General features: G+C 49.0%; 1 protein-coding gene across 1 annotated transcript in view; it reads left to right on the forward strand.

Annotated features, from left to right (window-relative positions):
- The window catches only part of stab1 (stabilin 1), a 416947-nt gene that overhangs the window by 284686 nt on the left and 108906 nt on the right, over window positions 1-23355 (forward strand). Inside the window, exons 38-41 of the mRNA XM_072472659.1 lie at window positions 14357-14552; window positions 15660-15755; window positions 16571-16616; window positions 17023-17102. Of these exons, the coding sequence (XP_072328760.1) occupies window positions 14357-14552; window positions 15660-15755; window positions 16571-16616; window positions 17023-17102 (418 nt within the window). The remainder of the gene's footprint in view (window positions 1-14356; window positions 14553-15659; window positions 15756-16570; window positions 16617-17022; window positions 17103-23355) is intronic.

The following is a 23355-nucleotide window of genomic DNA, read 5'->3' on the forward strand; positions in this document are numbered from 1 at the left end:
CCTTCCCCTCTCCTTTCCTGATGCTGGGTCCCTTAATAAGGCATTGAGAGTCTTTGAATGAAGAATCCGCGCCTGCCAGGAAAGCAACAAGCAAGTCCATCAGGATTTGCTTTTTGAGCTCCCCACAAAGCACGTCCTCCGCCCACATTTGGATGAATGTCAGTGGTGGCAGGATGAGGCCTTTAAGTTGGTATTGATTTCCCTCAGAGGCCTCAATTGGAAACAAGGCAGGAAGGCCATCTATGGGCCAACCTACCACATATAATCAGTTGAGTGGTAAGAAGGTGGCAGCGTCCCCATCTGCCACCATCATTCCTGATTAAATGCCCTCTTGTCAGCAAACCCACCATCAAATTATGCCCTCTGTGTGTGAGCCTAGTTATTGTGGGCCAGATTTTTCCTACTGAGGTGGATAGTTCGTCGAGAAATATCCCAACTCACCAGACCTGCCACAGCAAAAAGTACCATGAATTGCAGGATTTTTGCGGTGTGTTGGGGGAGTGGGTGTGAGGCTATGTTGAGACCACTCGCCCTGGAAACAGAATGCAGGTGGGTGAGTATTGAAGTGGGATAGTTGGAAGGCCCATCTTGGTTCCCTGGGAGTTTATCCTAGTTGTTTCAAAAGAGGTTAAGCCCACTAGTCCTCATCCCTCACATAACCTCACAACTCCACCCACCCATGGATCTTCCTTCCCTCAGTGGCAAGTCTTGCCTCCATCCACCTCCCATACAACTTCATACCCCTTATGTCAACTCAATCGCCACTCGCTAGCATTCACAATGTGCAGACTTCAGAAGCACATGGAGATGAACAAAAACATCTAACTATCTCATACAGCTCTCACTCATACTCACCTGAAAGTGAAAAAATCTCATTCAGAAAATCTATTTAAATCTCCTCAAGATTTTTAACCTCTGATAAAAACAAAAGTATATTCCAACCCACATCAAAGACAGTTAATTCTTTAATAGCCTCTTTAAACTGTCAATCAAGTGTGAACTCATAGCCCTCTGCCAAGATATTTGTAGCTTTTTAAACTCAGCCAATTATCAATTCATAATAATGTAATAAAAACCCTTGGTGGAATGCCAACAAAGAACTCTACTGATCCTGAATGATGAGATCCTATTTTTTTCCATGCCTGCACCAGGTGGCCTGTCTATCAAATCAGTCCAGCAAAAGCTTTTTCTAACTCTCAATGATAGGAAAATTATGTAATAAAAGCCATTGAGTAAATGCCAACGAAAACCTCGACTGTCAATTAAATCAGTCCAGCAGAGTATTGTTTAACTCTCAATGACAACTGCAACCTGTTTTTTAAATTTAAAGAGCAGAGGACTTAAAAATGTTAGAATGCACTGTAAATTCTATGATAATCTATGAGAACATGAGCATTATATAGACTTTATCCACGCTTCAATGTCGTTTACACCTACAAGACTCTCACAGTGGGGTTAAGGGGCTTGGACCAGCCAAAATGAGGTCAGTATGAGCTCAGAGCTAAGTTCGAATAGTCCTTGATGCACAATCAATTGAACAAAGACTAGAGTTGGATACAACTGAGGCTTTATTGCTCTAAGATGTGTGGCCTCCCACAGCAGCTGGCAAAATGGCTGCTGAATGGAGGACATGCATATTTATACTCCGCCTACTGGGCGGAGCCTGCAGTCAGGGACTACCGGTGAACCTGTAGTACAGGTCCTACCTTACATCATCTAATAAAGGTGTTACAGTGGTTTACCACATTCACCCCCTGTTAAAAGTGAGTCCGGCTTGGGGGGGGGGGGGGGGGGGGGGGGACTATATACAGCAATGAATCTATATTTACAGTATTTGAGCAGAACAAAATGTCTTTTGAAGTCCGGCGGACCAGTTAGAGGTTTAACCGGTCCGGTGCTTTGATGTTCCGCTGGAAGCGACATAGTGGTGGCGGCGATGTCAATGCTGGCCCGGTGTTCGGTGACTCCGGAAGCGTGCCGAAATCCTCTTCATCCTTGGGCATGGGCAGGGGAAGGACGGATGGTCCTGGTGGGGTTAATGGTGGAGCGCCGGGGGAGGGGAGGGTGGCGCCGAGCCGGAGGGGTGTGTGTGTGTGGAACCTGCTGATGCCAGGTCCCTGAGGGAGACAGTATTCTGGCGGCCATCGGGGTACATGCATACTGGGGGTTTGCATGGAGCAATTGCACCCTCGCCACCTACCGGTCCGCTTGTGGAGTCGGACGTGCCTACGGAGCAGGACTGGTCCTGGAGCTGCGAGCCAAGTCGTGAGCGACACCCCGGATGTGGACTTCCTGGGGAAGGCACAACGACGTTCATGGGGTGTGTTGTTAGTGGCGGTGCACAGCAGTGACTGAATGGAGTGGAGTGCATCAGGGAGGACCTCCTGCCAACGAGAGGCTGGGAGGCTCCTGGACTCTAGGGCCAATTGGACGGCCCTCCATACCGTCCCGTTCTCCCTCTCTACCTGGCCGTTTCCCCGGGGGTTATAGCTGGCCGTCCTGCTGGAGGCGATACCCCTGCTGAGCAGGTACTGACGCAGCTCATTGCTGATGAATGAGGATCCCCTGTCACTGTGGATGTAGGCGGGGAAACCGAACAGAGGGACGATAGTGTTTAGGGCTTTAATGACGGTGGCAGACGTCGTATCGGGGCATGGGATGGCGAAGAGGAATCTGGAGTACTCATTGACCACACTGAGAATATATGTGTTTCAGTTGGTGGAGGGGAGGGGCCCTTTGAAATCCACGCTGAGGCGTTCAAAGGGGCGGGAGGCCTTCACCAGGCACGCACGGTCCAGCCTGTAGAAGTGCGGCTTGCACTCCGCACAGACCTGGCAGTCCCTGGTGATTGTCCGTACTTCCTCGACGGAGTAGGGCAGATTGCGAGCCTTGACAAAATGGTATAACAGTGTGACTCCCAGGTGACAAATGCTGTCGTGCAGGGCCCGGAGTCGGTCTACTTGTACACTGGCACGTGTACCTCAGCATAGGGCGTCTGGGGGCTCGTTGAGATTGCCGGGGCGATACAAAATCTCGTAATTATAGGTGGAGAGCTCGATCCTCCATCTCAAGATTTTATCGTTTTTGATCTTGCCCTGCTGTGTGTTATTGAACATGAAGGCTACCGACCGTTGGTCAGTGAGGAGGTTGAACCTGGGGGCGCTGGTGACGGCACCGCTGCCGCTCTCGCCGACAAGGTATACCACGAGCCCCGTGGTGGCGGCAACGCTAAAGATCTGGGGGCAATGGAGACGGCACTGGGGTGCGACGGGAGCCTCAGTGTCCCCGATCAGAGACAACCATCGGTTTGTCCCAGGAAGGATGGACGGGGGATTTCAGAGCTGGCATCGGGTAGGGATTAGAAGAATGGGGGACCTGTTCATTGACGGGATGTTTGTGAGCTTAGGGGCGCTGGAGGAGAAGTTTGGGCTACCCCCGGGCAACGCTTTCAGGTACATGCAAGTGAGGGCGTTTGTGAGGCGGCAGGTGAGGGAATTTCCGCTACTCCCAGCACAGGGGATTCAAGATAGGGTGATCTCAGGCGTATGGGTCGGGGAGGGCAAAGTGTCGGCGATATACCAGGAGATGAAAGAAGAGGGGGAGGCTTTGGTAGAGGAGCTGAAGGGTAAATGGGAGGAGGAGTTGGGGGAGGAGATTGAGGAGGGGCTATGGACTGATGCCCTAAGTAGGGTTAATTCCTCTTCCTCGTGTTCCAGGCTTAGCCTGATACATATTAAGGTGGTTCATAGCGCGCATATGACAGGGGTGAGGCTGAGTATGTTCTTTGGGGTGGAGGACAGATGTGGGAGGTGCTCAGGAAGTCCGGCGAACCATGTCCATATGTTTTGGTCATGCCCGGCACTGGAGGGGTTCTGGAGGGGAGTTGCGGGAACAGTATCTAAGGTGGTGAAAGTCCGGGTCAAGCCAAGCTGGGGGCTAGCGCTATTTGGAGTAGTGGACGAGCCGGGAGTGCAGGAGGCGAAAGAGGCCGGCATTCTGGCCTTTGCATCCCTAGTAGCCTGGCGAAGGATCTTACTAATGTGGAAGGAGGCGAAGCCCCCCAGCATGGAGGCCTGGATAAATTATATGGCTGGGTTTATCAAGTTGGAAAGGATAAAGTTTGCCTTGTGAGGGTCTGCACAGGGGTTCTACAGGCGGTGGCAACTGTTCCTAGACCATCACGCGGAGCGTTAGATGAAGGTCGGACAGCAGCAGCAACCCAGGGGGGGTGAGGGGGAGGGGGGGGACATCGGTCGTGGGGGGGGGGGGGGGGGGGTGGGCGGGGGGGGGGGGGGGGGTTCCTTTGGGGGGCATGTGAGCAAGAAAGCACATGAACGATCCGGAAACTGACATGTACGGGAAGAATCCATTGTACAAAGTTCTGTATTTTATTGACTTGCCATGTTTGTGTCTTGCCACGCGAGTTCTTTTTCTTTTCTTTGTTAGGGGGGGGGGGGGTTTGTTTGTAAGATGGAACATATTGTTATTGAAAAATTCTTAATAAAAATATTTTTATTTTTTTTAAGTGAGGAGATTGAATCTCCTGCCAGCCAAGTAATGCCTCCAATGCCGCACAGCCTCAACAATAGCTTGGGCCTCTTTTTCGACGGATGAGTGCCGAATTTCTGAGGCATGAAGTGTGCGGGAGAAGAATGCCACGGGTCTGCCTGCCTGATTGAGGGTGGCGGCTAGGGCGACGTCCGATGCGTCGCTCTCTACTTGAAAGGGCAGTGTCTCGTCTACTGCATGCATCCCGGCCTTGGCGATAACGGCTCTGATACTGGCGAAGGCCTGTTGTGCCTCGACCGTCAGGGGAAACTGGGTGGACTGTATGAGTGGGCAGGCCTTGTCCGCATAGTTTGGGACCAACTGGGCGTAGTATGAGAAGAACCCCAGGCAGCGTTTCAGGCCCTTGGGGCAGTGGGGAAGGGGGAGCTCCATGAGGGGGCGCATGCGGTCGGGATCGGGCCCCAGAACTCCGTTCTGGACCACATAGCGAAGTATGGCTAAGCGGGTTCTGCTAAACACGCACTTCTCCTTGTTTTAGGTGAGGTTGAGGAGAGTGGCGGTGTGGAGAAATTTGGCAAGGTTGGCATCGTGGTCCTGCTGGTCATAGCCGCAGATGGTGACGTTGTCTAGGTACGGGAAGGTGGCCCGCAAATCGTACCGGTCGACCATTCGGTCTATCTCCCTTTGGAAGACCGAGACCCCGTTAGTGACGCCAAAGGGAACCCTGAGGAAGTGATAGAGACGACCGTCCGCCTCCAAAGCAGTGTATGGACGGTCCGATTTACGGATGGGGAGCTGGTGGTAGGCGGATTTGAGGTCTACCGTTGAGAAGACCCGGTACTGTGCAATCTGATTGACCATATCAGATATGCGTGGGAGGGGGTACGCGTCGAGCTGCTTGTACCGATTGATGGTCTGGCTGTAGTCCACGACCATTCTGTGTTTCTCCCCAGTTTTAACGACTACCACTTGGGCTCTCCAGGGGCTGTTGCTGGCCTCGATGATGCCTTCTCGAAGCAGCCGCTGGACCTCGGACCTGATGAAGGTCCTGTCCTGGGTGCTGTACCGTCTGCTCCTGGTGGCGACGGGTTTGCAATCCGGGTTAGATTTGCGAAGAGAGAAGGTGGATCGACCTTTAGGGTCGCGAGGCTGGACACAGTGAGGGGTGGTAGGGGCCCGCCGAATTTGAGGGTTAGGCTCTGGAGATTGCACTGGAAGTCCAGGCCTAGTAGGAGAGCAGCGCAGAGGTTAAGGAGGATGTAGAAGCGGAAGCCGTTGAATTCTACGCCCTGGACCGTGAGTGTGACCGTACAGTACCCCCGGATCACGACGGAAAGGGATCCGGAGGCCAGTGAGATTCTTTGGTTGGCGGGATGTACCGCGAGGGAGCAGCGCCTTGCCGTATCCGGTTGTATGAACCTTTCGGTGCTCCCGGAGTCCAGCAGGCAAGAGGTCACGTGGCCGTTGATTTTCACGCTGGTCGATGCGGTGGCCAGGTTGTGCGGACGAGACTGGTCAATCTTCGTTGAGGCGAGTCGTGGTTGGTCGGCGTTGGTGTCGGATGATGGGGGGCCAGGTCCTGGAATGCTGTCGGTGTCCATGCCCCGTGGGGGAGACAAGATGGCGGCGCCTGAAGATCCTGCGGGGGAAAAAATGGCAGCGCCCATAGGCCGCACGTTGCGGGGGTTGGACAAGATGGTGGCACCCATGGGCCGCACGTGGACTGAGGGGGAGAAGATGGTGGCGCCCACTGGCCGCGCGTGGTCCGGGGAGATGAAGGTGGCGGCGCCCATTGTGTGTAGGATAAGGAGTTAGGGGCGATAGCGGCGACTGCGCGGGCCTGGCACACCGCGGCAAAGTGCCCCTTTTTGCTGCAAGTCTTGCAAAGGGCCGCGCGGGCCGGGCAGCGTTGGCGAGGGTGCTTCTGCCGGCTGCAGAAGTAACATCGGGGACCCCCGGGGTGCGCGTGCTGGCACGTGGCGCAGGCGTACTGGCTGGGTAAGGCCAGTCTGTGGGGTCCACGATGAGTAGGAGGGGTGGGCCGCGCAGCTGGGGGTGTAGGCCTGACTGTTGCGCGTGGCGACGCCATAGAGAGTGCAAGCTCCTTTGTCTCAGCTAGATCGAGCGTGGCCCCTTCTAACAGTCTTTGGCATATGAGGTCTGACCCAATCCCCGCAACAAACACGTCCCGCATAAGGAGGTACGAATGTTCAGTGGCCGTAACGGCCTGACAGTCACAGTCCCGGACGAGTGGGATTAGGGCCTGCCAGAAGTCTTCTATGGACTCACCAGGGAGTTCAGAGCGAGTGGCGAGTACATGCCTGGCGAAGAGCGTGTTCGTCTTCTGTGCGTAGTTTTGTTTGAGGAGCGCCATGGCGTCGGCGTAGTTCGGGGCGTCCTGGATCAGTGGAAACACGTTGGAGCTCAACCTTGAGTACAGGATCTGTATCTTCTGGGCCTCCGGAACAGGGGTGGTCGCTGAGTTGATATACACCTCGAAGCAAGCTAGCCAGTGATTAAAGTCCTTTTTGGCGTCGCTTGATTGCGGATCCAGCTGCAAGCTATCTGGCTTGATACGGAGGTCCATCTTTTAGAAAATCTTAGAGCAATAAATTGATGCACGATCAATTGAACAAAGACTAGAGTTGGATACAACTGAGGCTTTATTGCTCTAAGATGTGTGGCCTCCCCACAGCAGCTGACGAAATGGCTGCTGAATGGAGGACACGCATATTTATACTCCGCCTACTGGGCAGAGCCAGCAGGCAGGGACTACCGGCGAACCTGTAGTACAGGTCCTACCATACATCACCTAATAAAGGTGTAACAGTGGTTTACCACAGTCCTGCTGAGGTTTCCCTCCTGTGTAACTACCTGCCCCACTCTCTTTCCCCTATTGATAAAAACTGGATTTGTCGGAAATGGGGGAGAGGCTTCTGCATTAGGGCCCAACCCGCCACTTCTAAAGGTCTGCAAAGTCTTCCCAGTTCTATGAAAATCTGGTCCTGTGTGTGTGTTTGTTTGTTATTTCACTGTGGTAGCGATCTTAGTGGAGTCCTATCCTACCCTCATCCTGTATTTACATGCAAGCACTAAGCAGTTGTTACTGGATAGGAATCAAGATTGGGAAATTGGCTGATTTCTGTTGTCCCTCCTCCACCATTCAGTTGGAAATTCCCTGCAGTATTTTGACATTTGTTTGTAATGAATGTCCAATTAGGAATATAAAAACATACTAAAATGATGATGAGGAAAAGAATAGCAGGTCCATCAAGCCTGCCCCACACTATCATGCTGCAACTTAACACCATGATCTTAATTGCTGCCCTTACTCAACTCCCAGTAACCATGTAATCTCCTCTTGTAAGAAGCAAAAATACAAATATTTAACCTCAGGTCAATTCAGAGAGAAATAAAATTCATCCTTAATATGCAGTGATGATCACATAGGTTTCAAGAGACCTCAGTGACTGAGAGAATTATTGTCCTGTGCCCCAGCCTATCCTATGATGCTGGCCACAGTGCAGAACTCACCCGGTTTCCTTTTGAAGGCTTGCAGCAAATCTTCATTCACTGTCAATAACATATTCCAAAAGCCAGAAATCCTCTGTGAAAAAGAAAATCCTCCTTGATGTGTTGGGTGTTCTGGATCCGTGGAACACATACAGGCCACCAACACTTAAAATAGTGCAACACGATTTTATTAAGTTAGAAACTGTTGAACATACTTTCACTGTGGGTTACCTCGATGTTAGATTAAACTAAAGACCTATGCCTGTCCAAACCAGTCTATACACTCAGCACATGGTGAGGACCTGTGCTGTAAGCTGTAAGCTCTGTCCTTGTAGGAGGCTGCATCCCGAATGAGCGGGACCTCTGATGCCCCCTGTCTTTATAGTGAGTGTGCTCTAACTGGTGATTGGCTGCGGTGTTGTGTGTGGTGATTTGTCTTGCTGTGTGTCCATCAGTGTGTGTGTATCTGCACCATGATATACTGGTGTATATCATGACACTCCTGACATCAGCGCTAGTTTCATAGATTATCATAGATTATCATAGAATTTACAGTGCAGAAGGAGGCCATTCGGCCCATCGAGTCTGCACTGGCTCTTGGAAAGAGAACCCCACCCAAGGCCAACACCTCCACCCTATCCCTACAACCCAGTAACTCCACCCAACACGAAGGGCAATTTTGGACACTAAGGGCCAATCCACCTAACCTGCACATCTTTGGACTGTGGGAGGAAACCGGAGCACCCGGAGGAAACCCACGCACACACGGGGAGGATGTGCAGACTCCGCACAGACAGTGACCCAAGCCAGAATCGAACCTGGGACCCTGGAGCTGTGAAGCAATTGTGCTCTCCACAATGCTACCGTGCTGTCCCACAGTTCTTCTGACTATCCATTATCCACATGTTCCCTGGTAACTTTCGCAAATCACGTTTGCACAGTGGACTGAATCCAATCCTTTTCATTAATTGAAGAGCCAGTGCAACCTCATGCATCACTAGCTCTTCCATTTTTATTGATATATACAGATTTTTAAATGTTTGAATAAGTAATTTCAATATCAGGGGAATCATTCTCCGACCCCCCGCCGGGTCGGAGAATGGCCGTAGGCCGCCGTGAATCCCGCCCCCGTCCCCGCCGAAGTCTCCGGTACCGGAGATTGGGCGGGGGCGGGAATCGGGCCGCGCCGGTTGGCGGACCCCCCGCTGGATTCTCCGGCCCGGATGGGCCAAAGTCCCGCCCAGAAATTGCCTGTCCCGCCGGCGTAAATCAAACCTGGTATTTACCGGCGGGACCAGGCGGCGTGGGTGGGCTACTGGGTCCTGGGGGGGGGGGGGGGGGGCGCGGGGCAATCTGACCCCGGAGGTGCCCCCACGGTGGCCTGGCCCGCGATCGGGGCCCACCGATCCGCGGGCGGGCCTGTGCCGTGGGGGCACTCTTTCCCTTCCGCCTCCGCTACGGCCTCCACCATGGCGGAGGCGGAAGAGACTCTCCCCGCTGCGCATGCACGGGAAACTGACAGCGGACGCTGACGCTCCCGCACATGCGCCGGGAAACTGTCAGCGGCCGCTGACGCTCCCGCGCATGCGCCGCATTTCCGCGCCAGCTGGCGGGGCAACAAACGCCATTTCCGCCAGCTGACGAAGCGGAAATCCCGCCGGCGTCGGCCTAGCCCCTCAATGTTGGGGCTAGGCCGCCAAAGATGCGGAGCATTCCGCACCTTTGGGCCGGCGCGATGCCCGTCTGATTGGCGCCGTGTTTGGCGCCAGTCGGCGGACATCGCGCCGTTGGGGGAGAATTTCGCCCCAGAAGTATAATAATTAAAAGACAAAGCATTTCCCTAGCTGACTTAAAATAACTGAGTGCAATGGAAATCATCCATGAACCCTTCTAACCTTTGTGGCTTAATCCTACTCTAAACAGAACCTTTATCCCCATTGGGCCACAATGCCTGGATGCTTCAGACAGATTCAAAACTGCAATCCAATTTGGCCATTCAGAGGTCACCTCCATATTTAGGATATTGTGCTCTTGATGTCAAAGTCCAGATTTATTTATGCTTATGGCAGTATATAAATGTTCCCCTACATTTATATGTACCTCATTGTACCATTTTTATTTTCCAAAAGTAGAACTAGCAATGTTTTATTTCTTATTGTAAACTAACGCAGAAAGTAGTCTTGTATACATTTAGAAAACCTCTCCCTTTCTTTGCCACTTACTTTATAATTGCAGCCGAAAAGGCATCAGGTCTGGCCTTTAACCATCCCCCAATATCGACAGAATGTTTTGATATGCTACTCGAAGAAAGAGAACTAATACAGGACTGGCACCAATGAAATACTCACACAACAAAGACAGTTGAAATTGTGCGTGACTGGAATTTCCAGCAGCAGAATTCATAATCTTTAGGTTCTTGGTTGATGCGCGATCAATTACACTCAAGACGAAGTGATTTCATAACTGAAGGCTTTAATCCACTAGAACTTGTTCCCCAGTAGCTTCGGGACAGAAAGTGAAGGCTGCTGGGACAGCACCGTTTCTTATACTCCGCCTGTCAGGGCGGAGCTACGTAACAACAGCCAATGGTAGACTCCTGGGTCTAACCAATGGTCATCAGCCTCTTAGGTACTGCAATACCTGGTACTACCACATTCACCCCCTGTTAAAAAAGAGTCCGGCGGGGCTGGTGGCCAGTGGTAACAGTCACCTTTAACATGGTATGATCAGGTATGAAGGTACCGTGCTGTCGAGGATATTTACAAAGTGTTCGTTCACAGTTAAAGTCACAGCGAAGCAATCAGTCGATCGGGTGGCCTGGTCGTCCTTCTGGAGCGTCTGGACTTCGGTGGTGATTCTGGTGGGGGTCCCGGTGGTTGCGACTCCGGGAGCGTGGTTTCGGCCTCCCTGGCAGCTTTGTCACCCCTAGGCGGTGCTGTTGGGGCAAATGGTTGACGGGGGGGGGGGGGCCTGTAGGGGGCGTCGATAGGTGGGCGGGCCTAGGCAGGAGCAGCAGGAGTACTGACACCTCCCACTGCTGTGGGGGGGTGGGGGTGGGGGTAATGGTTCGGGTGCGCGTGGGGTTCCGGCGGGCGCCAGGTCCTGAAGGGAGACTGTATCTTGCCGGCCGTCAGGGAACGCCACGTAGGCGTACTGGGGGTTAGCGCGCAGCAGGTGGACACTCTCGACCAACGGGTCCGACTTGTGCGCCCGCACGTGCTTCCGAAGCAGGATGGGTCCGGGTGTCGTTGCCAGGTTGGGAGCGAGGTCCCGGAGGAGGACTTCCTGGGGAAAACAAGGAGACGTTCATGAAGTGTCTGATTTGTGGTTGTACAGAGCAGCGACCGGATGGCGTGGAGGGCCATCAGGAGAACTTCGTGCCAGCAGGAGACTGGGAGATTCCTGGACCGTAGGGCCAGTAGAACAGTCTTCCAGACCGTTCCGTTCTCCCTCTCCACCTGTCCGTTTCCCCGGTGGTTGTAACTGGTCGTCCTGCTCGAGGCGATGCCCTTGCTGAGCAGGAATTGACGCGGTTCGTCACTCATAAAGGAGGACCCCCCTATCACTGTGTATGTACGCGGGGAAACCGAACAGTGTAAAGATACCCTGGGCGGCCTTGATGACGGTGGTTGTGGTCATGTCTGGGCAGGGGATGGCGAATGGGAACCGGGAGTACTCGTCAGTCACGTTCAGGAAATACGTGTTGCTGTCGGTGGAGGGGAGGGGGCCTTTGAAATCCATACTGAGGCGTTCAAAGGATGGGAAGGATCAGGTGCGCCCTCTCTGGCTGGTAGAAGTGCGGTTTGCACTCTACGCAGATTTGGCAGTCCCTGGTGACTGTCCTGACCTCCTCGATGGAGTAGGGCAGGTTGCAGGTCTTGATGAAGTGGAAGAAATGAGTGACCCCCGGGTGGCAGATGTCCTCGTGGAGGGCTCGGAGGCGGTCCACTTGTGCAGTGGCACAAGTGCCGCGGGACAGAGCATTAGGAGGCTCGTTTAGCTTCCCTGGACGGTACAAGATCTCATAGTTGAAGGTGGAGAGTTCTATCCTCCACCGCAAGATCTTGTCGTTTTTAAACTTGCCCCGCTGTGCATTATCGAACATGAAGGCAACCGACCGTTGGTCCGTGAGGAGAGTGAATCTCCTGCCGGCCAGGTAATGCCTCCAATGTCTCACAGCTTCTACTATGGCTTGTGCCTCTTTTTCGACCGAGGAATGTTGAATTTAAGAAGCATGGAGGGTACGGGAGAAGAAAGCCACCGGCCTGCCCGCTTGGTTGAGGGTAGCCGCTAGAGCTACGTCGGACGCATCGCTCTCGACCTGGAAGGGGAGGGACTCGTCGATGGCGCGCATTGTGGCCTTTGCAATGTCTGCTTTGTTGCGGCTGAATCAGGCAAGACGTCTTGTGGCCATTGCCGTTGATGAAGACCGTCGTTGTAGCTGTTGCGAGTGTCCGGGGTCGTCTTTGGTCCAGTGTCACCAAGGCCAGATGAAGCAGTTGCGAGTTCTGATTGGGCAGCGTGTAGCCAGCTGTGCTGGGGGCCTGGGGCCCCATCCAAGATGGCGTCACCCATGGGTCGCACATGGTGTCCGGGGATGAACAAGATGGCGACGGCGATGGACAAAATGGCGGTGCCCACCCGTCCGGCGTGGTGTCCGGGGGGCAAGGTGGCTGCGCCCATGGGTCACACGTGGCCCTAGGATAGGGGGGTGGCGGTGAGCGCTGGCCAGTCGGGGCCTGAAGGGGGGTTGCCGCGGCAGTCCGGAGTCACTGGAGTCCGCGGCCACGGCACGGGCCTGGCAGACCCCCACAAAGTGGCCCTTCTTGCCGCATCCTTTGCAGGCAGCGGTGCGGGCCGGGCAGCGTGGGTGGGAATGATTCGCCTGCCAACAGAAGAAACAGCGGGGCCCGGTGGCGTAGCGGGCCGTCTCGTAGCGCAGGCCTGCGGGGTCAGGGGGAAGGTCTGTGGGGCTGCCGCAGTGGGGTGCCACGCAGCCCAGGGGGCCGCCGCGCGGTCGGGCGCTTAGGACTGCACGTTTTTGTAGGCAACGTCCATGGACCCTGCCAGGGCCTCTCTAAGTCCCAGGGTGTCTCTTTCTAGGAGTCTATCTGGCGGATATCTGAGGAGCTCATACCTGCTACGAAAGCATCCCTGATTAAAAGTTCCGTGTGCTCGCTCCCCGAAACTTGCGGGCAGCCACAGTTTCGACCCAGCACCAGTAGCGCCCGGTAGAAATCTTCCAACAATTCCCCGGAGCTTTACTGTCTAGTTGCAAGCAGGTGACATGCGTAGACCTGATTTACAGGGCGGATATAATGTCCTTCTAACAGTTCGATCGCGGCATCATAGTTCTCCGCCTCCTCAATAAGGGTGGAGATCCCAGGCTGACCCTTGAGCGCAGGAGATGCATTTTCTGTCCTTCTGAGAAGGTGCCTCCGGCCGTCTCGAGGTAGCCTTTAAAGCATGCCAGCCAGTGTTTAAATATTGCAGCCGAGTTCTCCGCGTGGGGGCTGAGTTGAAGGCACTCCGGTTTGATTCAGAGATCCATCCTTCCAGCTTAAGTCTAGTAGATTAAATTGATGCGCGATCAATTACACTCAAGACGAAGTGATTTCATAACTGAAGACTTTAATCTACTAGAACCTGTTCCCCAGCAGCTTCGGTACAGAAAGTGAAGGCTGCTGGGACGGCACCGTTTCTTATACTCCGCCTGTCAGAGCGGAGCTACGTAACAACAGCCAATGGTAGACTCCTGGGTCTAACCAATGGTCATCAGCCTCTTAGGTACTGCAATACCTGGTACTACCACATTGGTCCCTTTGTAAAATTGTATATTCAGTTGACGAATTGAGTTGCTTTCTTAGTTGTGAACAAAATAGAAAACAAACAAAGCACGCTGCAGAATGAATTCATGTGTAGGAGATGGAAAATGGAAAACCAATTAGTGTGTGTGTGAGTCTTCCTTTTCTATAGGAAATAAATATTTTATCACACATGCTTGGCCTGGAAACTGTGTAAGTATTTGCTCTGCTCACAAGATGGCGTTTGACAGATGGCAACAGTTATCTCCAATTTTTTGGCTTTATAATAAAGCAAGTACTGTAGAAGATAAACTATTCTGAATGTAATAAACAGAATGCTCATTGGCTCCCCATTAAATTCCATTTTAGTTCCACTGATGTAGCTTCATGCGTGCAAGTAAGTACAATATTTTATGGGCAAACTTTCAGAGTTGTCCCTCATAAATGCAAGATTCAACACATGATCTGATTGTACTGTTTCTCAAGAAATTCCTGATTCAGCACCTCATCCCTCTTTTTGGTTGTTTTAGACATCAGAATGCTGTTTAGGATATTTTGGACCAAAGTGCCAGATGTGTCCTGGCAAGCCAGATGCTTGGTGCTCCAATTTCGGCATCTGTCAAGATAATATTAATGGAACTGGAGAGTGCCTGTGTCAGGAAGGATTTCAAGGCACTGCCTGTGAAACGTGCGAAGCTGGTAGATACGGAACACATTGTGAAAATGGTATGGACAATACAAACTTTAAACTATGACTGGATTAGTACAGGAGACAATATTATTGATTTTCTAAGATGTGTCGCTTGATGCAAGTCTTACAATATGTGCATCTGAGTATTGTAACCTGATCTCAGACTGCTTAAAGCTATCAACATCAATAGGTACCATGATATATTCTCACCGGAATAAGCATAAGGTTTTACAGAAATACAAGTGTTAAGTTCTTTTTTTTTAACCTATTTTATTTCTATTCTGTCGTATTTCTATTTTCTTGTAGATTGGGCTAGAATTTTGAATTCAGTTAGAATGTTTCCATTTTATTTGGCCACTCACAGGTAGACAAGGCTACATTGTCCACTGGGTTACCTTGGAAAACAATTTTGAGCAAGAATGTTTCTGTTTAGCTCATTGGAAGGACAAATGTTCTTTCTGAGTGTAGACAATGTACCACGAGCAGCCATTCCTATTATTACGATAATATTTTACCTTGTACAATATACACTTTTTATTTGTTTTATATTAACAGGTAGTGTTGCACTAACCTTATACATAATTTTGCAATAACTTTTGCTGAGTCTTCACCATATTAGTACCTGGTTTTGTGATATTGGTTAATGATATTTTAATCTTTTTTTTTTAGTTCTTTCTCAACCACATACTATTCACTCTTCAGGGGATAGAGAGGTGATTTGCTCACAGATACATATACGGCTCTATAAGTGGTTGCTAGGAGGTATGTCAGGGATCCACATTGTGAGCGGGATTTTTCACAACCCCTGTGGAGTGTTCTGCGGCAGCGGAGGCAGCCTACCATTGGCCGGCAGCAGGGTCACCTGATCCCACCGTTGTCAGCGAGGATTCTCCAGCAGGGGTTCGCCGTCGGCGGGACCAGAAGATCCTGCTGGCAGGAATGGTTGGAAAATTTTGGCCAATGAGTTCCCCTAGTTCTTTCCTCCATTCCCGGGAAAAAGTGTCTGATGACTGTTGAATGCCTCATTTGACAGTATAGCCATTCAGGATCTTGTCATGGATTATCAACCTACATCTGCGTGTTGTTTTCTTCCTTTAACACTTTTACACTTTGATTAACAGCATTATTATTTGTGTGTTTAGAATGCAAGTGCGTAAATGGGAAATGCAACGATGGACTAGATGGTGATGGAAATTGTGACTGTTTCAAAGGGTGGAGAGGTACAAATTGTGCTATAGGTGAGGAAAATATTCTAAGCCTTAACTCAAAAAAAGTATATGTATTGAACAGAGTGTCTGAGTATATTTGCAATATTCTTATCTGAAAGGAATTCTGATTTGGTATGGTTTTTAGACATGGTGAGAAAACATGTGACGTCAGCTTGCTGTGTTTCAGATGGTTGTTTAAAACACACTTGTTTTTATGCCTGACAATCACTGAAAGATTGAGAGTTTTTAATTTGGGCGCTAATCCATTTGGTGCTGGACATTACATTTGTGTGGATTTGTTATCATGTTCAGACTAATTGTGACCTCAGCTTTAATGGGATTACTGGGATCTTCTGCTGTGAATTTCCCCCCATATGTTTTTTTACCCTACGGATCAATGTTTAATCGCTACTTTACTAGTCAATGACTAGCTCTTTTTCATAGTGCACTGGTTAATGTTATATTTTTTGTGCTGTTTTTGTGATTGTTCTCATCATATTTGCGAAACACTCAAATTTTATTTATTTTTTAAAAAAAATGTTCTCATTTTAGATCGTGGGAACCTTTACCCAAATTAAAATGATAAACAGATTTATATTCATCAGGTCTGCACTTGTATAATCCATGGATTCTGTAAACCAACAGAAGCGCTAATTTTTCATTCTATTTATGGAAGCTTTGGGTGAAACCAAACGTAAAATTCCAAATTATGTGCCTCTTCTATAGACACTTGTTACACTTTTATAAGAAAGAAATAGTTTAATATGCAGTTTTACAAATTGCCCCTCACTTTCCAGAAACAAAAATGAATTATGACTTAATAATCCAGTATTTCTCTTTTACAGGAATTCTAAATGATAACTGCAATGACACTTGCCATCCCAATGCCAAGTAAGTGAAACAAACCTAACTTCAGTTTTCCTTACAGCTCGGCTCTTGTTGGAATGATGCAAATAGCTGCAATTCCAGTGTTATTGTTTTTATGAATGTTGGAACAGGGGCCCAGGTTTTGAATTTATGCAGATGTTAATTCATTGCTGAGGCAGCAATGAGGTAACATTCTCAAAATGTTTGTACGACATCATGATGATGGGTGAAACATCTGGTCATATTATGGGTTACATTTCCAGGATATCTCCCACACATAGTGCACTTCCTGGTACTGAACAATAGAAACACAACACAGCATTCCAAAATACCTCGATAAAATCACTGCCATCAGTGGTGAAAAGCCATAAATAAAGTAACATGTGAAAACTGACAATAAAAAAATAAGCTGAGTGTCTGTGTGTTTTAGTTGCCTTCCAGGGTCACCAGGCTCTCTGGCCTCCTGCTTCTGTTCTGCTGGTTACACTGGAAATGGAACCTACTGCTCAGGTACGACTATGAAATATATCTGTTGTCGGAAAAGTCAAAGCAAAGTGTATAAATTCAAACAGGGAAAATGGTTTGAAAGAAATGTATTGAAATTATACAGTGCTTTTCATAACCTCAAGCCATCCCAAAAAACTTTGGAGCCAGTTAGGTACTGGCACGTAGTCACCCTTCTAATGAAGGAAAAGCAAGAGCCAATTTCCATGGCAAGATCCCACAAACAACAATCTGATAATGACCAGATAATTTTTCCAATTAAGGGGCAATTTAGCATGGCCAATCCACCTACCCTGCCCATCTGTGGATTGTGAGATTGAGACCCATGCAGACACAGGGAGAATGTGTAAACTCCACATGGACAGGGACCCGGGACCGGGATCAAACCCGGGTCCTCAGCACCTTGAGACAACATTGCTAATAACTGTGTCACCATGCTTCTCTAGATGATCTGCTTTAGTGATGTTGGCAGCATAGGATTTAGGAGCAGGAATAGGCCATTCAGCCCTTCGAGGCTGATTCACCATTCAATATGATCATGGCAGATCTGGCTGTGGTCTCAACACCACTTTCTTGTTTACACCCAACTCCTTGACTCCCTTGTAATCAAAGATCTATCCAACCTAACCTTGAATATATTGAATGCCACAGCCTCCACAGCTTTCTGGAGGAAAGAATTTCACATAATAATAACTCTCTGAGAGAAAGGATTTCCCCTCTGCTCCATCTTAAAAGGGAGACAGACCCCTTATTCTTAAACTGTGTCCCCTGATTCAAGTTTCCCTACTAAGAGGAAACATCCTCTCAGCATCTACCCTATCAAGTACCCTCGGGGTCTTATATGTTTTAATAAGATTACCTCTCATTCTTCTTAGCTCCAATGGGTATAGTCCCAAGCATATGGTAAGCCTTTCATTCCTAGAATGAGTGGAGTGAATCTACTCTGAACTGCTTCCAACATAATTGTATATTTTTAAAAATAAGGATTGAATATATAACCCCAGATTTGGTCTCACCAAGCCCTGTAGAGCTACCTACCAACGAAAACAAGTTCACATTTTCCCACATCGTACACTAAGTTTTTTGCCCACTGACTTTACCTGTCTCTATCGCTTTGTAGCTTCTTTGCCTCTTCTTACCAATTTACTTTCCTACCTATCGCGGTGTCATCAGCAAATTTAACTACCATACATTTTATCCCATCATTAAGTTATTGATATAGGTTGTAAATAGTTGAGGACCCCTGCACTGATTCCTGTGGCACTCCCCTAGTTACTGCTTTCCAATCCGAAAAAGAACCATTTAACTCTACTCTCTGCTCCCTGTTACTTATGACATCAATTGATTTCCTCCCCTCCTTTTCCAAAATCTGACTGAAACTGTGTAAAATTGGCTAGCTTCCTTAAGTACTTCACTCAAGTTGAGTGTTGGTATGGTGTTTAAACACAGAATCACAGAAAAATATAGAGCAGAAAAAGTCCTTCGTCCCATTGAGTCTGCACCACCGTATGAAAGGTACTGATCTGCCAATCCTAATCCCATTTGCCAGCACTTGGCTTTTGTAATCTATGCCACAATTAATAAAGGCAAGAGTACCATATGCCTTTTTCACCACCCTATTAACCTGCCCTTTTATTTACAAACACGCAAAGGTCTCTTTGTTCCTCAGGACTTCCCAGTGTGGTGCCATTCATTGAATATTTCCTTGTCAAATTGCTCCTTCCAAAGTTTAACACATCACACTTTTCACGATTAAATTCCTTCTGCCACTTTTCTGCCCATTTGACCATCCCGACTATATCTTCCTGTAACCCAAGACTCTGAGCCTCACTGGTAAAAATTGGGCCTATCATTGTGTCATCCGCAAATTTACTGATCCAGGTAGTCATCTAAGTAATTTATATAAATGGCGAATAATAGGAGCCCAGCACAGATCCCTGTGGTACGCCACTGGATACTGGCTTCCAGTCAAGAAGAGCCAGGAGGGGACATGAGAAGTCTTTGGCAGGTAGGATCAAAGATAACCCTAAAGCTTTCTATTGATATGTCAGGAATAAAAGAATGACTAGGGTAAGAGTAGGGCCAGTCAAGGACAGTAGTGGGAAGTTGTGCGTGGAATCCGAGGTGATAGGAGAGGTGCTGAATGAATATTTTTTGTCAGTATTCACACAGGAAAAAGACAATGTTGTCGAGGAGAACACTGAGATTCAGGCTACTAGACTAGAAGGGCTTCAGGTTCATAAGGAGGAGGTGATAGCAATTCTGGAAAGTGTGAAAATAGATAAGTCCTCTGGGCCGGATGGGATTTGTCCTAGGATTCTCTGGGAAGCTAGGGAGGAGATTGCTGAGCCTTTGGCTTTGATCTTTATGTCATCATTGTCAACAGGAATAGTGCCAGAAGACTGGAGGACGGTAAATGTTGTCCCCTTGTTTAAGAAGGGGAGTAGAGACAACCCTGGTAACTATAGACCAGTGAGCCTTGCTTCTGTTGTGGGCAAAGTCTTGGAAAGGTTTATAAGAGATAGGATGTATAATCATCTGGAAAGGAATAATTTGATTAGAGATAGTCAACAAGGTTTCGTGCCTCACAAACCTTATTGAGTTCTTTGAGAAGGTGACCAAACAGGTGGACAAGGGTAAAGCAGTTGATGTGGTGTATATGGATTTCAGTGAAGCATTTGATAAGGTCCCCCACGGTAGGCTATTGGAGAAAATACGGAGGCATGGGATTCAGGGTGGTTTAGCAGTTTGGATCAGAAATTGGCTAGCTGGAAGAAGACAAAGGGTGGTGGTTGATGGGAAATGTTCAGACTGGAGTCCAGTTACTAGTGGTGTTCCACAAGGATCTGTTTTGGGGCCACTGCTGTTTGTCATTTTTATAAATGACCTGGAGGACGGCGTAGAAGGATGGGTGAGTACATTTGCAGATTACACTAAAGTTGGTGGAGTTGCGGACAGTGCGGAAGGATGTTACAAGTTACAGAGGGACATAGATAAGCTGCAGAGCTGGGCTGAGAGGTGCAAATGGAGTTTAATGCAGAAAAGTGTGAGGTGATTCATTTTGGAAGGAATAACAGGAAGACAGAGTACTGGGCTAATGGTAAGATTCTTGGCAGTGTGGATGAGCAGAGATATCTCGGTGTCCATGTACATAGATCTCTGAAAGTTGCCACCCAGGTTGAGAGGGTTGTTAAGAAGGCGTACGGTGTGTTAGCTTTTATTGGTAGAGGGATTGAGTTTCAGAGCCATGAGGTCATGTTGCAGCTGTACAAAACTCTGGTGCGGCCGCATTTGGAGTATTGCGTGCAATTCTGGTCGCTGCATTATAGGAAGGATGTGGAAGCATTGGAAAGGGTATAGAGGAGATTAACCAGAATGTTGCCTGGTATGGAGGGAAGAACTTATCAGGAAAGGCTGAGGGACTTGAGGCTGTTTTCGTTAGAGAGAAGAATGTTAAGCGGTGACTTAATTGAGGCATACAAGATGATCAGAGAATTAGATAGGGTGGACAGTGAGAGCTTTTTTCTCAGATGGTGATGTCTAGCACGCGGGGACATAGCTTTAAATTGGGGGGAGACAGATATAGGATACAGATACAGATCCTTCCTATAATGCAACAGTAGTGGACTCACCAGCATTAAGGGCATTTAAATGGTCATTAGATAAACATATGGATGATAAGGGAATAGTGTAGATGGGCTTTAGAGTGGTTCACAGGTCGGCGCAACATCGAGGGCCGAAGGGCGTGTACGCTGTAATGTTCTATGTTACAAGCCAGCTGTTTAGCCCACTGTGCTAAATGGAGTCACTGCTGTAATGTAAAATTGTCAGCCACATTTTGTACAACAAGGTCCCACAAACAGCAATGTAATAATGAGTAGATATCCTGGGCGGGATTCTCCGACCCCCCGCTGGGTCGGAGAATCGCCGGGGGCTGGCGTGAATCCAACCCCCGCCGGTTGCCGAATTCTCCAGCACCGGATATTCGGCGGGGGCGAGAATCGCGCCGATCCGCAAGCCCCCCCCCGGCGATTCTCCGGCCCGCGATGGGCCGAAGTCCCGCTGCTGTCCCACCGGCGCGAATCAAACCACCTTTCTTCCCGGCAGGACTAGGCGGCGCGAGCGGGCTCCAACGTCCTGGAGGGGCCGTGTACATTTTGGGCGGCCTGACGCCGGTGTGGTTCACGCCACTCCATCCCGCCGAGACCCCCCGCCCCGCCGGGTAGGGAAGAATCCCGACCCCTGTCTTTTTTAGTGTTGTTGATTGGGGTATAAATATTAGCCGGGACACCAGGGTCAGCTCCCAAGATCCTCTTTAAAGCGTATCATGAGATATTTTACATCCACCTTACTGGGCAGACAGGACCTTGCTTTTAGCATCTCATCCAAAAGATGGCACCTCGGACAGTGCAGCACTCTCTCACTACTACACTGGAGTGTCAGCCGAGATTTTGCATTCAATTCTCTGGAGTGGGATTACGAAACCACGCCCTCCTGATTCAAAGGCAGCATCCCCCCCCCCCCCCCCCCCCCCCACACACACACACACAATTTAACCTATTAGCAGTACACCATATATCTTCATTTATTAGGCTTGTAGGAAACTGCACCAAAAAAACGTATTCCGCATCTGGTTAAGTGGTACTGCCATCCAAAATATACCTGCCAGTCTGTCTGATATTATGATCCACATAGAGGTTGGTAAGATTTAAAGTAAGATTTGAATTCCCAGTGATTGACTTAAAGGAATCGCACAACAAGATTTCACATTTTAAGACATTTACTATAGGAAATAAACTAAAATCAACATTAACTAATCATCATTTAGTAAACAAATGATACACTAAATAGAGAAAAGATATTCCTTATTAGTTTCTTCACACAACCAATGAATTCAACCTGCATTTATACATTACCGCATGCTTTCTGCAGAATTACAATCTTTACAGGACCCACTGCAAGATTACTTTCACATCCAATAGGCTCACTATTTCGCTTAGTGGTAACATCCAGTGACCCTTTCCCTCAGTCTGTGAGAAATCCAGAACCTCACTCCGATGATTCCTTCCTTGTCCCCAACAGGACAAATTTATCCAAAGTGCAAAAGCTGGAAAATCTCAGCAGGTCTGGCAGCATCTGTAGGAAGAGAAAATAGCAAACGTTTTGAGTCCAGATGCTGCCAGACCTGCTGAGATTTTCCAGCATTTTCTCTTTGGTTTCAGATTCCAACATCTGCAATAACTTGCTTTTATTTAGGACAAATCTATCCTTTTATTTCCAAGTTCCAGCTCTTTGACCAGAGAACGTCATCTCACCCGCATTCTGTCCATTAGCCAACAGTGAATTCAACCTTTTTCTTTCTGCTGGTCACAGCAGCTGCTCTGTCTCTCTCCCTACAGGACACTCATTTTCTCTATCCAACGTTTCTGACACAGTGGGTGGAATTTTATAGCTCTATCGTGATGAGGATGGAACCACAAAATGCTGGTTTAGCACACTGGGCTAAATCGCTGGCTTTTAAAGCAGACCAAGGCAGGCCAGCAGCACGGTTCAATTCCCGTACCAGCCTCCCCGAACAGGCGCCGGAATGTGGCGACTAGGGGCTTTTCACAGTAACTGTATTGAAGACAATAAGCGATTTTGTCACACTTGTGACAATAAGCGATTTTCATTTCATTTCATTCATGCCATCCAAAACTCCATTGACTTTGGGGGTACCAGAAGATCCCGCTGATGGGAGAAGCCGTAAAATAGCAGCCAGTAAGCGTACAATAGCAAGGACACTACTGTCGTGTTGGGTGTTCTGGTGTACAAACGATCCAACACGGCTGGGGATGGTGTAACTCAATTTTATTTACTACTTAACTATAACAGCACACTGCTAACTTGGGTACGTGCATTACCAGCTAATCTGTGGACCCTGTCCTATTAATATCTGGGTGAGGCACTCAGCACATGGTGAATGTCTGAATGGCAGGCTCTGAGCTCGGTGCTCTGAGCTGGCTGCTGCTGGAATGAGCGGGAACTGTAGTGTCCCCTGTTTTTATAGTGCGTGTGCTCTCACTGGTGATTGGCTGCGATGTTGTGTGTGTGTTGGTTGGTCCTACTGCATGTCCATCAGTGTGTGTTTGATTGCACCATGATATGCTGATCTAAATATCATGACATCCCCCCTTTTCGCAAAGAATATGTGCCTACATGATAATAAATAGAGAAGTGTGGTGAGTGCATCTAATCATGTGTGTGCAATATTTACAAC

This window comes from Scyliorhinus torazame, chromosome 13 (genome assembly GCF_047496885.1).
Source record: "Scyliorhinus torazame isolate Kashiwa2021f chromosome 13, sScyTor2.1, whole genome shotgun sequence".
Lineage (NCBI taxonomy): Eukaryota > Metazoa > Chordata > Chondrichthyes > Carcharhiniformes > Scyliorhinidae > Scyliorhinus > Scyliorhinus torazame.